Genomic DNA, 17,409 nt, shown 5'->3' with positions numbered 1-17,409 from the left:
GAAGTGATGTTGATCAGCTCCTCGCCTCTTCTGTAACAAAATGACGGCCCGTTTACTCACTTTACTTTTAATTGCAACAATCACATTCTCAACGTTTGACCCAAGGTACGCCAACAACACGGGAAAAAAAAGGGCCACAGAACGGAAATAGGCCAAAATGCACGACCAAGTCTGGGGAATCTTTGAGGGGTTCAAAAAGTATCCTGGGGGTTCCCTGTGTCCTGGGAAAAAAAAGGATCTCTGGTCATCCGTCCAAAGCTGCCAGGAATACTGTGCTTAGTGCTTCATATGTCCCAAGAAAAGAGGACATTTGGTCACATGTGACACTTTTTTGGAACGACAGTTAAGACAGGACAAGGACAACACAGGCAATCTTGGTTGTTTATTCCTAAATGGAGACGTTCATTTCGTCACCCCACAAAAACACATATTGTCATATTTGTGAAATTCGTGTGCTAGGAAAACAAAAGGACCACTGGTCACTCATAAATCGGATTTATTGTAGACAATCTCTCCACTGAATGTAAGCATAATCTCATGATGAGCCGGTATGTAAGTGTTGATGTGGAATCGGCGCTCAATGCTGCGAAAGGAAAAAAAAAAGCAAAATACACTCTGGTGGTGGATGGGAAGGGAAGTCCTGTCTTCCCAGGTTGTCCAAATAAGCAGCAAATAAGCATTGTTTTTTGTTGTTGTTGTTGTTTTGGTTTGTTACAATTGCCTAGTAAATTCTCAAAGGATCAAATCCCCTTCAGTGACAATTAAAGTAATGCTTAAAAAACAAACAAACAAAAAAAAAAACATCTCACTGCAATGCTAAGCTAAGTAGCTCATTCGACCGCTCACAAAACTGCACTGAATACATGAAAAACAACTCCCACTGTGACACTTTGTGCTACTACTGAATTAATGAAGCCTCTTTGGTTTATTTTTGACATACTTTCTTTTTCAAAAGATGACCAAAAAAATAAATAAATGAATAAATTATTAAAATAATAATAATTTTTTTTTTTTTAAATGGACTGTACCGCGAGATGGCTAAAACCTGGCTTCGGTCAAATTCCACAAATGCAATATTAATCAGAATGCCGTGTTTAAACTAGTGAAGGAACATTATTGCAAAGAATTCATTTTGATTGACTTCCACTTTAACCTCTTGTTGTGTACATACACATACTCTGGATGGCGTTGAAAGTTGAGGATTTAACTAGTATTGTGACAGTTTAAAAAATTATTGTGAGGCATTTTTTGGCTACCGTTTACTATTAGCTAGCTAGCTAGCTAGCAAAGTCTGGCTAAGTGTGGTGCGGTGTATCATTTATGAAACCCGTCTTAAGAGATCCGCCAAACTAAACAAACTATAGCATCGAAAACCCAATAACTAACTGCGACTGGCTGGCAACCAGTTCAGGACGTAGTCCGTTTTTTGCCCTAAATCAGCTGGGATAGGCTCCACCCCCCCGCAGCCATCCATAGGATAAGTGGCGTTGAAAATGACATGACATAACATAACTACCTCAGTCAATACATTATTCGTAAATGCACAATGAATGTAAAAATTCTACTAATTATTAAGAATAATACATGAGACTATGGGCTTTAGCTTTGCTTCAGCAGGTAAAGCATTTCTTAATCATATTTCTAAAATATTCATAATATTGTCATATAGCTACATATTAAATACACTTAATATTTAATTAATTAATTAATTAGTATACCAAACAACTAACTATTGCGGAAACTTTACAACATACCATAAAGTTTTTTTTCTTTTTTATTAATTAATGAATAATTCCCTGATTTTATTTTTTATGGTCCAGAATTATATATAGAATTCTGCCCTTAATAAAAATGCTAAATGTCATTTATTTTTTTTTCTTTTATTGATATTCAAGAGTTCTTATAAGAATTGATGAATCATTGATGAATCTGGCGCAATGCTCCCTGAAAGTCTGCTTAACGATGGACTTTTATGTACGCTGCAGCTCTACAAAGCCAGGCCAGACAGCATCGTGAAGCAACTATTTCCTTCTGTTCTGAATTTCTGTCTCAACATATTGTGCGAAGGACGTGAAGGCACTGAGAATGTTTTGAATGTCCTGCGTCGGATTCAAATGTCGAACCATCGCTGCTGAGCCTTCGTTGTGTTGTGGTCTCAAGATGGGCATACACTGTGAATCAAAAAACCAATTCCTGTTGTTAGCATGGGCTTCTGTTGGCTAACCTCAAGTCCAAAAGGAAGCAACTGCAAGCCTCATGATGCATTTAAGCATTTCAATATGTTAACCAAGAAATACGCGAGTGAAGCGTTTTAAGGTACAGGCTACAAATAGCTAGTAGGCAACTCTGTTAGCAGACGCTAACACGCTACACGCTAACAGTAGACATTCCCAGAAAGTTGTTGAACTATAAGTAGCTTACTATTTGAATCCATTATTTTACAAATAGCTAGCTAACTTGTCATTATTAAATAGACTATAGCTGATCGTAGATGATTTCAGGAATGTGTTTTTTGATAAAAAAAATGATAAGTTGGCAAGGTATTTTATTCCAGCTAACATTAGCTATATAGCAACTCAGCTAGCTAGTTACCTTGGCAACGCTTTAATTTAAACCACAAAACCTCCAATCCTAACCTTGAACCACGAACCTAACGCTGTAACCCTACCAACAACTCTAATTGCCATCCTAACGTTGAACCCCTAAATCGTAAACTAAACTGTCAAATTATATATCGAATATAAAATAATTAAAAAAATATATAATTCTAATATGATGTCTACTGTATATATATATATTTTTTTTTAGAATTTTCACCTATTGAAGACAGGTATGGAACGTATTGCAATGAAGTCGGTAATTTGCTCATTTTCATGATGTTCCATTATTTTGCCAATGCCAAAACGTGTACTATCAATGCAGACCAATTAAAGAAAACAACCCCTCACGCCTCCATAATTTTGCCTTGTGAGAAGTGGTTCCATTTCCCTTGTCATAATTGTACACCTTCATGGACAATCGTATGTGCCGGCATCCTTTGGGGTTTTCTTGCCTTTGCCCCTACTAGCTTAGTGTCACCCTAGGTCAGTGCTTCTCAAATAGTGGGGTGGCCCACAGTGTAATTGCACATCCACTCCAGTAGTTGGCAGTGTCGCTCTCCTTAGTCATATCTATGGTATGCCCATCTTTAGATGCCTCTCTGATGTCATTTTCAGGCAACGCTAAAGGTAGAGATATCCCACCCAGTAGACCACATTAAACAGGAGGAAGGAGGTGGGGAAAAAGACCCTGGAGTAGGCGTCCAAGTCCAGCAAGTCCACGTGGACTCGTCCCCTCCGCCATGCACCATCTCTGCAGTCGTCGTAGCAACAGAAGAAGCCGCCGCAGTCTTTGCCGTCCAGACACTGTGAAGCGCACGTATCGTCCAAGTCCTGCCAGTAGGTGGCGTTGTTCAGGGCCACCACTGTGTGAGGAGGCCGTCTGGCGTCCAGGACCGAGTAGTTCTGGAAACAAGACACGTGTGTACTTCACTCAAGTTTGAAACCCTAACTTGAATTTAAAATCCTAACTCAGACTTGGAACCCAAATCTGAGTTTGAAACACAAACCCAGGCTAGAAACGTCACTTGAAAACCCCAAAGCATGTTTGACAGCCCAATTTCAAACCCCTAAAATGGAATTCAAATCCGTGCTTCAAAGCCGAACCCAGATTTCCGGAGTGGTAAGGCGTGGTGTACTTACATGTCGCTTCCGGTCCATGCAGGAGGACGTGCGGGTGCAGCTGGAGTAATAGTTGAGGGTGGCGTACTCCATCAGGGCGGCAAAGACGAACAGGAAGCAGACGGTGACGAAAAGGTCCATGGCCGTCACATAGGAGACGCGCGGCAGAGACGTCCTCGCCACCGTACTCAGCGTGGTCATCGTCAGCACCGTCGTGATGCCTGCATGGAGCAGCAAAACACTTCAAAGTCGTGTTACAGACCTTCAAATATTCTGTTGAATTAAGATGGGAAACAAACCTGTGTTCGGGTTTCAAGGGTTTTAAGCAAGGTTTCACATTTCAAGTAAGTGTTGATTTCTTAATTGGATTAAGGTTTCAAATTGGTCTTTAATTGTGCATCGACTGACCCAAAGCGGTCCTGGCTGGCGTGGCGTCCTTCTTAATCCAGAAGGAGACCCAGGACAGGACCACGGTGAGGATGCAGGGGATGTACGTCTGGATGGTGAAGTAGCCCATTCGCCTCCTCAGGTCAAAGTACACCGTCATCACCACGTAGTCGCCTGCAGGGGGCGCACAGCACGCCGGCACCCAACATACAAAGACACAGAACCCAAGTCTCACTTCTTTTTGAACCGAACGGCTTTGGGTGACGGCGGGACTTCAGGTGTCGAGTACCTGCCGTGGTCTTGATGATGTCGGTGGTGTTCCGGAGACCCATGAAGTCAAATTGGTAGAGGCGCCAGGACTTTTGGTCCGCGGCCTCCACTGAGTGCCTCCTCCACTTGTAGACCATCTCATCTCGTGGGTACCCGTCTGCAACGGGTCAAAACATGAACAAATGCTAAAATAGACTGGTTAAAGTACTCGTACTTATGTTAGCATACCAAACAATTTTCAGGCCATCTCGTTATGTTCTAAAAAATTACAACGAGATAGCAATCACAGTATGGTGACAGCCTCGGCAGATGGATCAGCATTTTTCATCTTCCATCTTGGCTCAGAGTCACGACTCAAATGGGAATAGATTCCAACATGCTAGATGCTAATGTGCTAACGGTTGCTATGCCAACTGATGTTTTGTCTTTATGTCCAAGCGGACTGAATATCAGCATTGTAATGAGTTGATTAGTGGAACGGGGCCTATGGACTCCACGAGAACAAGAGGATGGAGTGGTTACCACGGCAACGGCTGTCACATTCGCTGACTTCCTTAAGTAAAGGTAAATCGCTTTGAGTTTCTTCCTTTGAAACTTTCATTACATTGGGCGAGCGCTTGCTCAGAAGTGTTCCCAGGCATGGAGCAGCGTGAAGCCCATTCATTTACGGTACACCTAAGGGCCTCCTTTGAAGGGCCCTAAAAAGCGCCATTATTTAAATAGTACATGCGTGTCCTTTTGTTACACCAAAAAAATAAATAAAAATTACTAGCAAAACCAAAGGGACACTTCATAGGAATGAAAATAAAGGACAATGGTGACAAAATAAGAGAAGGCTGTATGAAAACTAGGAAATAACATTTCAATAATTAATTAGGCAGCTTATTTATTTTATAATAGTGCAAAATGTAAATGAAATTTAACTGTACATAGGTCGATCGCTAATCATTAATACAAATATATAAAATTACATTACAATCATGCATAAAATTAATTATTTCCCATGATCCAAAAAAATAATTTTTTTCAGTTTCAATTAATTTAGTTTATGGTTTTTTTTTAATTATTATTACATTATTATTTTTTTTAAGTTTATTTAAAACATGTATGAAAACAATAAATATTACTATTCTGTACATGAAAATATGGCTAAGTTACTTTAGAAAATAAAAAACAACAAAAAGAAATTTGTACAATATTCACTTTGATATTTGAGTCTAAAATTACAGCCATAAATCAATTACATTGTATATATTTAAGTTAAGTTTTATTTTAAGATTAGATTTAATTTATACAATTTTAAAGTGCCAAAGTTAAATTAAATCAAGTCAAATATAAAAGGAAAGGTATCATTAAAATTGTACAAAATGATTTGCATACATTTTAATTAAAGCAATAAATATTGTATTTTTATTTTATTTTTTTGGATTATTATTTTTGACTGTTATCACGTTTATAAAATTGCCTGAAATGAACCAACCGTCAAATCAGATATAAAATAAAACATTTGATTCTTGGGATTATTGTTTGTAGTGAACACCCTCATGAATTTATAATAAGTAATAGGTACTGAATCTAGAATCTTAATTTAAAAACAATAGTATCGAATAAAATCAGGTTTTGAAATTGTGCCAAATAAAGTCAACGTTGCATACTCACAGCTGGAGAAGATGAGCGGACACGAGTGTTCATCCATGGGAAAGTTGTGCAGCTGCAGCTGGCACTCTGCGTTTATGGTCAGTCTGCAACGACAATTTAGGATAATCTAGCAAATAACAGGGAGAAATTACACCATACTCGCAAAAGATGGTTATTATTAATTGAACGGTGGTACCTTGAGATAGGAGTCACCCGATTTATGAGTCTTGGAAAACACAAGCTGCTGTTTTGGCCAATTTATCTGCTTTGACTTCAATCAAAATGTGAGAATATATAGTAATATTTAAATTTTTGGTTTTAAATGAAGGCTTGTGCTTTTAATAGCGTTTAGGCCAGCAGTGAAGGCCTCATTGGAATTAAAATGACATTGAAGATCTTGTAAATTTCCGATGCAGCCCCGATACTTCCTCTGAAGGTGTAAAAAAATAAATAAAAATTCCATGTCGACAAAGTATATAAAAAGTATATAAAAAAAAAAAATTCTACTCAGGTTGAAGCTGTAGCAAATGTCATCTTTGTTTGCTCCCGCCACGTCAGGGCATTTTATACCCGCTGACATTTCATTGTCTGCTTCTCATGCAATCTCCCTGCAATATTAGCCCCTTCAAAAATGCAGAAAGGAAAATTCCCACAAACTCCACCAGGCCGGAATACCACCTCGCCTGATGTTTATTGTTGATGTCACGCGGGGTCGAGGTGAACCTTCGCGAGGAGTTAAATAAAGCACCAAGAGGACGGCATATGGTACAATCGCTGGATTTTGTTGTCGTTAATTACCGAGGGGAAAAAAAGGCACATTTTGTCTGACTCACGCGGGAAATTGTCTCCAAAATAGAGAGCGGTTGAAGAATTAGTTGCGAGTTCAGGTCACATTAAAAACATGACCAATATGATTTCATTTGAAATTTTCCCAAGGAGTCGTGGCCACTTTTCATGACATCACATTAAAATGAGGTTGCCGCGGAAACACTTTTCAACATGGTGCGCATACGTAAGCCCATTTGTGACCCCCCGGCATCGCAAAAGAAGTCACAGTGACCTCTATTTCAGAAATGAGATTTTTGCATAATCAAACGAGAATGATCTGAGCTTTCCAATGATATAGCAAGCATTGCGCTATGCTACTCGTTACATTATTAATACTCACTACGTCATTTCCAGAGATATGACTAGGTAGATAAAACACACCCGCTTTGAGCTGCGTGCCTACGCCGATGCTAAACCAGGGCAGTCAAAGCCATCTGCAAAACTAAAAAAAACAAGGATGTCTTTATGTTGTACTCCAAAGAGTTGCATAAAATGCTCTACAATCATTACAAGGGAAGTGGGAGTAACCTTTCACAGGTGAAACTGATTTTGTGTCTTTTTTTTCAAATTCTAAAAATAATATTGCTAGCACACATTTTGGTGTCGACACAAAACGTAAATGTCAAGAAAATTGGTTGAGAACTGAGCAAGTTATGACTTGTTTTCAATGTCTACGCGTTGCCTGATGGCAAAGTCGCCTCTGCCAACATGGCCGCCGCGTAGACATGACGGTTAGCCGTGACGGTTAGCCATGATGCTACAGAGCCTGGTATATAACTGTGATTATCACGCTACTCAAATGAACGCCGATAGACCAATTCAGAGTCATTTGGAAGTCATAAACCCGAGAATAGCGACAGTTGCTATGCTAGCAAGTGTTGCTATGCTATCTCCAAGTTGATCTCATGATAAAGTGGAATTATAAAAATGACTCTGAAATCAGTAATTCTGATGTGTGCATGTTGAGGATTATTACTGACATCTTTGTTGAGACACTTCACAACGTTTATTTTATGAAAATGAAACTTTTAAAATTGAACCATTATCGCTTTGTATGTCAAAATGTACCCGTGCGACTTTTGACTAATTTTTCTAAGCTAAGTCACGTTGATTTACCTCAAGGTATAAAGTATCTTGCCGTCATTCCATATTCTGAGCAGCTGATTGGGCATGGTGATCCAGTGGGCGTCGGCGTTCTTGGAGTTCCTGAAGATGGTGTCGGGCAGCCAGATGAGGCCCACCATGTTGCTGTTTAGCGTCAAGATCTTCATGGTGCTGTTGTACCGCAGACGGCTGTCCGTCCACGTCTGCGCGAAGATGATGTCGATTTGGTATTCCTGGAAGGAGTAACACGGAACGTCTTGTCGGAATTCTGATGGATTGGAATTAAGCCGTCTTGGAATTACTGTCATTTGTCTTCTGGTGGACTTTTATCTCGCGGTAGCCACCTTTTGTTCTCCTTTCATGACATAACTGAAAAAGTCAATTGTTTCACCAATAATCACAAAATTTGGTGGACATATGTATCGTAACATGACACACGAAAAAGTCTCAAGGACCCATGCTCGAAATTGTACAGGAAGTTGTCAATTTTGGTTTGAATCAGCTCTTTATCACTCAAATCCAACCCTGGAAAGCGAATCAATCAACGTGACGATTCGCCATGATTGCAGGGCTTGAATTACTATTATTATTTGTTAAGTGAGGCAAGCAAGCAAGCAGAACATTCCCATGGCAACCGTTCCTTTGCGGAACACTTTCGCCTACTCCAGCTTCCCAAATATTTTCATGCTGCATTTGACCTTTGGCCAAAAGCGCTTAAGTAGCAGGCTAATTACAAGCACGTCGACAATCAATTGGAGCACGGGGCGCTGTCGACCTTTAATTGTGGGCCGCTGCGGGGATTGGAACAAGAAAAATGGAACATTATCACTCATATAATGGTGGACAGAATAAATGCCATTAGATTGATTGCCGACCCCGCCGATCGCTTTTCCAAAATCTCCCAAAGGAAAGTTTCTTGCTATCTATATTTCTTTTGTAAAAGCCTTTGGTGAGCAACAGAAAAAAAAATAAAAGACGGCGGTCATCCTACTCAACTCAACTTTATTTGTAGAGCGCTTTAAAACTAACCACAGCTGCACACAAAGTGCTGTTGATAAAGAAACAATCAGACATAGTAAAACAAAGACAGTAAATACAATAAAACTCGAAAAGAATGCTTAAGCTCATGCTGAGTCGAAAACGACGCTTTGTTGTCCTCTAAACAGGACAAATGTGTCCTTTTTTGCTCAGCATCAGATCGATATGACAGTGATCCGCATAGTAGTGAAAGGAAATACCATGCTTTCTTAACTCATTCACTACCAATTGAGTAAAAAAAAAAAAAGACGTATTTAGCCGTCAATGGTATTGAATGAGTTAAAATGAAACCCAAATACAATGTAAACAACAGGGTCCCCAAAACTGAACCCTGTGGAACACCATACAACAAACGTGCAGAGTGCGACTCAGAGCAAAGGAGGTTAACACCAAAATTCCCGCTTGCCAAGTTGGGTCTAAACTTTTCGAGAGAAAAAAAAATTTTTAAAGGACAGAACTGAAGGTTGGCGCTTATATGGACCTCCATTTCAGCTGGGGTAAAAAAGATTTTAGCATCGAGTGGCCTTGCAGGTTTTGATTCAATTAAAATGAGTAGAAAGTCTCCATTTGATTGCGCTGACGTCCACAATCCAATGGTTAATAATCACGTCAGAACGTACGCCTAAATTTTTGGAGATCTAAATTATAGAACGTTACCTTGATTGAACAAAAGCTCCGAGGCAGATCCGAAGGTACGTCGCCGCCATCTTTTTTGGGGGGGGGATCGTCACACAATGGCTTATGCTAATAAACGGCTATTATAGTCCTTTCATTGTGAAATCGTGAAAGTAATATGAAATGGTTCTCTTTGTATGCCGGCAACTTGAAACAATGGCGGATGTGGAATGAGAAGGAATGCGAGGATGTGACTTCATATGAGGTCTGTTTTTTTTCTTTTTTAACAATAATATGAAAGAAAGAACAATGTGATGACAGCTTTTAATTTTTTTTTTTTTACACATTAACACATGTTAACATAAGACAGAGACAATGCTTTCCCACTCCACCACAAAAAATAAAAAAAAATCAGCCGATTTTTTCAGATTTTTCTCTCTGTTAAAAAATGTAACAAATACTTAGGAACAAAGTATTGTAACACAATTAAATGAACACAAAACAGACAAAATCAGATGAGTTGTGGTTGATCCATCGGTTTATCCAACGCAGTCTCAGGTGAATCTAACGTATGTTTTCATGAACGCCAATGACAGTATTGAGTCTTGTGGAACGGTATGAATGTAAATTTTGAAGACAGCAAAGACAATTTAGTCTCATGGAACCGAACGTACGGTTTTCTCATACAGCACGTTGTCAACAACTTCTGAGCTTCCCAAAGTGCCCAAAATAAGAACTGTAGATGTGTTTGTGACTTACCATATTAATGGATGACACGGGTCCGATGCTGTTGACAAAAATGTCCACGTCGATGACCGTTGGTTTCACTGTTGAGGAGGAAAACGGTGTCATTCATTGTGAACTTTTGTCCCCTGGGTTACCAAGGATATCTCAACTCAGAATTTTTCAGAAAATGCTCATTGACATCTCGACGGAGAATGGGTGGAAATGTGAAAATAATTCTTATAAAAATAAAATTAGGAATATACCCAAAAATCAATTATCTGGCCTAGCACCTGGGAGGAAGGAGCTTCTAGCTCCTCCAGTACAAGCAGCACTTCAGACCAAAACAACACTCACCACTTTGCTTGCACGCAAACATGAATAACACAAAACATACCACATCTTAAAGTAATCTTTCTCTCGCTCTCTTTTTTGCTTAACGCCATTATCTGGCAATCTAGCTAAGAAAAGAACAGCTCATGTTCCAAGGCATACCACATCATATGTCCAAGGGTCAGTAGTGTATTTACACAGAATGATTCAAAGCATCTATCTACTAAAGGGAAAAAAATCTCATGACCCAAAGCTTAACGCAACCTGACATCAATCTACTTGATCCAAACCATGACGTGTGTTCACATTTTGCAAGTCGAGTGTGTTTGTACGCTGCATGTAAAGGGAGAAGAATGTGTTTTAATTGAATCAATAAAGCCCCTTTAATACGCGAGCAACAGAAAGGCAGAAACTGCTTTCTTTTTTTTCTTTCTTAGTCTTTCTCAGACTGTGGGATAATCCACCTTTGATTTCCAATATAAACTCATCAAAAGCAGGTGGATTAACGATGCTTTTCTTTTTCTTTTCTTCTGTTAAATAAAAGAACAAACGGCGTGGAAAATCACTATCACACAGAGAAACGCTTCACTGTTTTCCTCGGGACACCTGAGGATAGCTGGCTAGCTAGCGGCTATGCTACCGTAGCTCTTGATGGCGTCACTTTGTACTCCTTCTACCAAAATAAAAGCAGTAGAAGCTGACATAGTTCACTATAAGTGCTGAGTCGAGACATATTGCATTGTATTCTAAATGTGTGAGCAGGCTAGCTAGCAGCTAGCTCCAGATGCTAACATACCCTTACCAAAAAGTAGTATACATGACGTATACTTAATAAATTATACTCAAGTATAAGTATACGTTTGTAAAGAGTGCTCTGGATTATGTATAGCAATTTATATCTTTACTCTATACTCTTTTTGTTAAAATTAGCAACCATATTCTCATCAAAGTTCTTTGTCTACAAAAAGCTGCGAGAGAATGCTGATCAAGCCAAGAGGAAGTAAATAAAATAAAAGCAAGAATCAAAATAAACTAATTTCACGCTAGAAGGTTAACAGAGTCAAAAGCCGCTACTTTAGCTTCTTAGCTAGCTTCAAATGCTTCAAATGTCAGTCAGCCATTTGATAGCTTGCGGCTAGCTCCAGACGGTTACGTAGCGGTTTACATCGTCACTGAGTACTCCTTTTTGTAAATTGACAAACACACGACAATCAAAGTCCTTTGTTTACAAAAAGCTGCTTGACAGGCCTAAAACGCCAAAACATGACTTAATTCATACTCAAGTGCTAAACATGAATTAATTCACACTTGGAGAATTGAGTCAAGACATGGACTGCTAAGTCGCCTTCTCAGGTTAGCAACAGACTGGGAAGGTAACAAACGTGTGAGCCAATTAGTCAACAGTTGGCTAGTTAGCACCGAGCTCCATATGCTAACCGAACAGTCTACTTCTTTATTCAATGTTCCTTGTCATCAAAACCCAGAAAAGAGGAAAGACTTGAATGCCCCACATCGGTCTCACAAAACCCAAATCGGACTGGGTTGCTCACAGAGAGCATCTGGGATTAATAGTGAGCAATAACAGCAATGGAATTGGATTGATTATCTCATTAATCAATCAATCAGTGTCATCTGTGAGAGAGCTTCTGACAGGGCAAGGTGCGTCGCCATGGCGATGAAATAGCCATCTGCTGGCGCGTGTGTGATGGACAGAATCAAAGGCGTCGCAATGGCTGTCTTGTGAAGATGACAAAAATGTTGGGCCACCTTCAGAACCAGAAGAGCCAACTACGATATAGTGGTCCTTGAATTACAAGTGGCACAACAACACGTATCCGTTTTAAAAAAGTTCCTTTGTGCCTTCGGATGAAATAGCGAGCCGAGCCAGGCTGTTCCGGAACGTGTAATGGAAAAACGCCTTAACAGGACACCCCGGCTACAGCAAATAAAAAACTCAATAGGCCACACCCCTTAAAGGGACACATAAATTATTCAAAACATGATCATTTATTCTTAATCCAGTAACTTTATTCTCAAAATATTCTGATCCTTTTCTTGGAAAATATTACAACTAAAGATGCCACAAGATGGTAGCAAAGCACTACTTTTGTCTACATGAAACTCCTCATCGCATATCAACATAGTTCGTCGGCTGCGGGGGTTGGCCACCTGAATATGATCAATAATAACAATCTTTCTCATAATGACCTCCAATGTCAGGCCTGAGCTTGCGGTCGTAATCCTTGAGGAGCCCGTTGAGAATTTCCGTGGCGTCCGACTGATGAGATCTGGATGCCAACATCTGATGGACCGTCACGTCCTCGTAATCCTCGTAGTCAGACGTTACACACCTAAACACACACACATATTACATATAATCAGTATGCTCATTCATAGACTAAATGCAAATTTGTAGATCTGTATATATATATATATATGTGCTTAATTATAGAGTCCTAGTTTCCTTTTTAAAAAACTGATTACACTTTTTGGGTGGGGGGGGGTGGGAACAGATTAATAGCTTTCCTTTCATTTCAGTAGGAACGATGAAGTCATTTGACTATGCTCACGGGAAACATTAAACTTGTATCTCATGGCATCTTAGATCCAGAATGAGAAACCCAAACCCGAATTGAAACCCGAAAGCTAATCTAATCCATTTAGCATAGATTTCTGCCCTTGACAAAACATTTTTAATGATACATTTCCATTAAATTCCCCTCAAATTCCTGTTATAAAATTAACATTCAATCTCATGGAAAGTTTCCACTTAGTCAAATTTACAAAATTTCCCATCGTAACTTCCAACAGAAATTTACCGGCAACTTTCAAGACATTTCTAGCAATTTTTCCAGCCCTCTTTTTTTTTACCCTAATTACACATTCTATATTGTTGTTATTATTTTACGAGGAAGAGCAACGCACCTTGGACTGAGAGCCACGAGGAAGAGGAGGAACATAGGCAACCAGGTGGAGATCATCCTGGCCAACCGCCGCTGGTCTCTTACGACAAGTCTTTCCAAGTCCTCCCAGACCTTCTTCATCCTTTTCACATTCCCCTAAAAGACATTTTTTTTTTTTTTGGTTTTCAGTTCATATCCAAAACGCCCGGTGTCGCCCAGCTTTTGCGCGCAGCGTCGACGCGCGTTCTCCTCCTCCTCTTCATCATCATCATCATGCCAAAAGTGGGCTGCGCATCACAGCAAACGAGGGGCAGGTGCAGGTGGCAGGCGAGAAGAGGTGCAACTCTCCCTCTTCTTCCTCACGCGTCTGACAAACAAGCCTGCAACAAGCCAGGGGCGGATATACTGGAGACGAGTGTTCCCCCGGGGTGGACAGAGGAGCAGGTTTACTTTGAAGAGGAGAAAGGAAAAAAAAACTCAGCATTGTTTAAAAAAATATATATTCTGACTTTTTTTTTTTTTTTTTTTTTTTGCTTTTAAGAGTAAAAAATAATAATAGGAATAATAATTGTCAGAAAGTTCAACATTCCATGGGTTTATCGAAATGTTTAAGATAATAAAGTATTACTCATTAGATTAACACTTTAATTCACAAGTTCAAGTGTCATGACACACGCAAAAAAAATTCAACTCGAAATGACTTAATTTTGAAATAGGACTATAAATGAATAGAATTTGTTCATTTACTAGCAAATATCTTTTTTTAACACTACAACTTTAGTTAAAATAAATATGACTTTACTTTGCATTTTTATGACTTTTTAAATAATTAGTGTTTTAAAAACATTCTGACTTTATTTTTACAAATACTTATTTACTATATTTCAAAAACATTATAACTATTTCCAAATATTATAACTGTTAACTATTTTAAAAAATCTGAATTGGTGATATGGGGGACTCTTGTCATTTATCAATTTTTTTCCCATGTTTCCCACTCAAGTAATTTATTCTCAACATTTTATTACTTCATTTTTCTGACTGTCCTTTTACAAATACTTTTCAGATGATTGAGATTTATATTACAACTTTCTTTTCAAACTGTTATGACTGTATTGTTGTTGAATTATGCAAATGCTATTTCATTCAAATAAGATATTTTTTAATTGGAATATGACTTGCTTCTTGTTAAATCATGTAAAAAAAATAACTTTCAGCCAAATTTTATAGTGAAATTATTAATACAGATTTTTTTTCACTCTTACAATATTCCAGCTTTATTTTCAATTATTACTACATCCTTGTTGAAATGATGTGTTTTCTACTCTAAATATTACAATTATTCTTGAAGTTGTCGGGTGTTTTTAAATTGTTCCCCCCCTCAAAAATACATATTTACCCCTCCTTATTACCTATTTCTCGTCATGATTTATGATTCTTTCAGCAAAATAGTACAAGTAAATCACAACTTATTTCATCTCAATATATGACAACTATATTTCAAAAATATTTTGACGTCATTCTTGTGTATAATCAATTTATTACAAGTTTATTCGAAACAAAAAGTCACTTTACTCTAAGATAATCACCAAGACGTCTAAGTATATACAACTTTGGAAATATACGAGCAAACACAGGTTACGATGGCCATCAACACAACTCATTCATCTTAGCTGTTGCCTCCCTCTGCTGGTCACAAAGGGACACACACACGCACGCACGCAAACACAAAGAACATGTGTACGCACACATGCACATTCCAGGGTTAGGGTTAGGGTTTGGGGTTAGGGGTTAGGGTTAGGGTTAGGGTTAACCCTCATCGCTAGACTGTAAACAATCCATGTTTCTTTTTCCCACACGAAGATAACGATAAATATAAACTGCTCTAAATTATTTATAATAAGAAATCTGTTATTTAAAAAAAAAGTCTTATTGGCACAAAATGAAATTAATACAATTTTGCCATTTTTGTAAAAAAAAAAAAAAAAAAAAATCCTTTGAAATTGAACTTTAGTTTGCGAATGTTGCAACCCAAGTTATGAGTCACAGTGAAGACCGCCAGAACGAAATCGTGATTTAATTCGAATTGTAACGTGACCATGGTAACCGTCAGCTTTACAGGTGCCACCACGATACAACTCGTCCCCATCTGGTGTGCAAGTGCGTCAGTCAGCGCGGGTAAAAGTGCGTCCAAAGGTTATCCGGCGCGTCTGTTTGCACTTGTGCCGTGACGGTTATTGCTGGGCGGCTTAAGTCGCTGCGCTGAGGACGCAAAAAGCAACTTAAATGCAGCTAAATCCTCCGCAAGCAGATGTGAGCCAGATGTTGAAAGATGGATTTATATGTGCGCTAACTGCCGACCCGACATGTGCGTGCAATGTGTAATCAAGCACGTGCCGCCGGCTTGTTGTTCCATTAAGGAAGATTAAGCTTCGTGTGCAGAAATGCATCTTGAATATAGTCATTGGATCTATCTTTTATATGGTCATGCATGTCCACCATCGCGAAGTTTTCAAGTACCGCCTTAAAATACGTATATTGTTGCAAGCCATAGTTCCATTATGCAGTTAGAAAATGCTATTCGTTGGGGATAGTGACCGGATCGGCTCGCAAATAGCAAAAAATACGCGTATAATTGACGGTAAGATATTCCCCCCACCCCAAAGAAAAAAATAAATAAAAAATAAAAAATGCTGGTAAACCTCTAATAAGCGGTTTCTTCTTCAAAAAGAAAATATATATTAAAAAACATTTTTAAAAAATCCTCAAACTGGTGAAAACGTGAGTATGTATGTACTTGTTACGCAAATAAAAGTTAAAGTCTATCAAAGTAATTGTTTAAAAAAAAATTCTTAAAGATGAAATGCAAATGTATTGCTCTTCAAAGTTAAATACAACTGAGCTGTGCTTAACAAATGTAAAGTACGCTAGTATGAATTTGTGAATCGTTTTAGCCACTCACCTTACACACAAAAAAAGTACAATTAAGTGATTCGTTCATGTACCACTAGAGGGAGCCAGTGTACCATTAGTACATAGCTTTGGTTGTGCACAAATGTCTGATGTGGCAGAGAAACCAAAAATGCTGCACTGCTCGAATAAACTGATTTTGTTTTCATCACAAAAATGTCACAATTTAAGAAGTAAAAAAAAAATCACATAGTTTGGAGGAAAGAGGCATTAAAAAGGAATCACAACTACCGATTATTTTAATAATCGATTAATCTGTCCATCATTTCACATTGACAGCGCAAAAAATGCACAAATATAAATGGGTTAAGATTCAGTTATAAAGTAACAACTATTTTTGAGGAAAAGGGACATTTTTTTTTTTTCAAGAAAAATAATCGCAATACTCCAATAATGGTCACTTTTTTTTCTCCGAGAAAGCATTATTTATTGCTTCAGATATTTGCATTTAAAGAACAGCCCATATTAAAAATGCACTTTCATGTGATAAGTATAATACATCCATGTGCTCCCAAAAAGTTTTTTTTTTCTTTTTTAAATGGTGACAGGCCACTCAGTAGGCATATACATTGCATTCATATTTCAGAACTCTTAGGCGACAGAAACAAATGCTTGGAAGGTCTTTTCAAAACTAAAAAAAAACAACACTAAATTACAAGGCGTCACTGTAGTCTATCAAAAACTAAAGCTACTCGGATACTAGTGTGGTGGCGTTGCTGCTAAATAAATGGAAATATACATAAATACATTTTATGCAGGAAAAAATTGCATTTAAAAATAAATCATGACGACGTGGATGGGGAGAAAGTGCCAATGAGCATTAAAGCTGCACCGAAAAGAAAATCAAGGGAGAATCTTGGGAACGTAAATTAAACACAAAT

The 17,409-nt window shown here is 38.4% G+C and overlaps 1 protein-coding gene across 1 annotated transcript; it reads right to left on the bottom strand.

The window, feature by feature from the left end:
• Window positions 1–53: 53 nt before the first annotated feature.
• Window positions 54–13,884, bottom strand: gabrg3 (gamma-aminobutyric acid type A receptor subunit gamma3). The gene is made up of 9 exons (XM_088313655.1): window positions 13,581–13,884; window positions 12,864–13,006; window positions 10,359–10,426; window positions 7,959–8,179; window positions 6,036–6,118; window positions 4,396–4,533; window positions 4,128–4,280; window positions 3,741–3,940; window positions 54–3,503 (listed from the first exon to the last, which is right to left on the bottom strand). Exons 1-9 carry the CDS (start codon window positions 13,697–13,699, stop codon window positions 3,222–3,224), a joined length of 1,407 nt encoding a protein of 468 aa, XP_088169781.1. The 5' UTR covers window positions 13,700–13,884; the 3' UTR covers window positions 54–3,221.
• Between the last annotated feature and the right edge of the window lie 3,525 nt (window positions 13,885–17,409).

Source organism: Idiotropiscis lumnitzeri, chromosome 13, assembly GCF_059441095.1.
Source record: "Idiotropiscis lumnitzeri isolate Australia: NSW breed Sydney's pygmy pipehorse chromosome 13, RoL_Ilum_1.0, whole genome shotgun sequence".
Classification (NCBI taxonomy): Eukaryota; Metazoa; Chordata; class Actinopteri; order Syngnathiformes; family Syngnathidae; genus Idiotropiscis; species Idiotropiscis lumnitzeri.
This window is presented reverse-complemented; position numbering and strand designations above follow the sequence as displayed.

Coding starts and splice junctions, on each gene's coding strand:
- gabrg3 (XM_088313655.1), bottom strand. CDS start 13,699: ATGAAGAAGGTCTGGGAGGACTTGGAAAGACTTGTCGTAAGAGACCAG. Junction 13,007..13,580: donor CTCGTGGCTCTCAGTCCAAG/GTGCGTTGCTCT, acceptor GTGTGTGTTTAG/GTGTGTAACGTCTGACTACG. Junction 6,119..7,958: donor AAGATACTTTATACCTTGAG/GTAAATCAACGT, acceptor TTGTCGTTGCAG/ACTGACCATAAACGCAGAGT.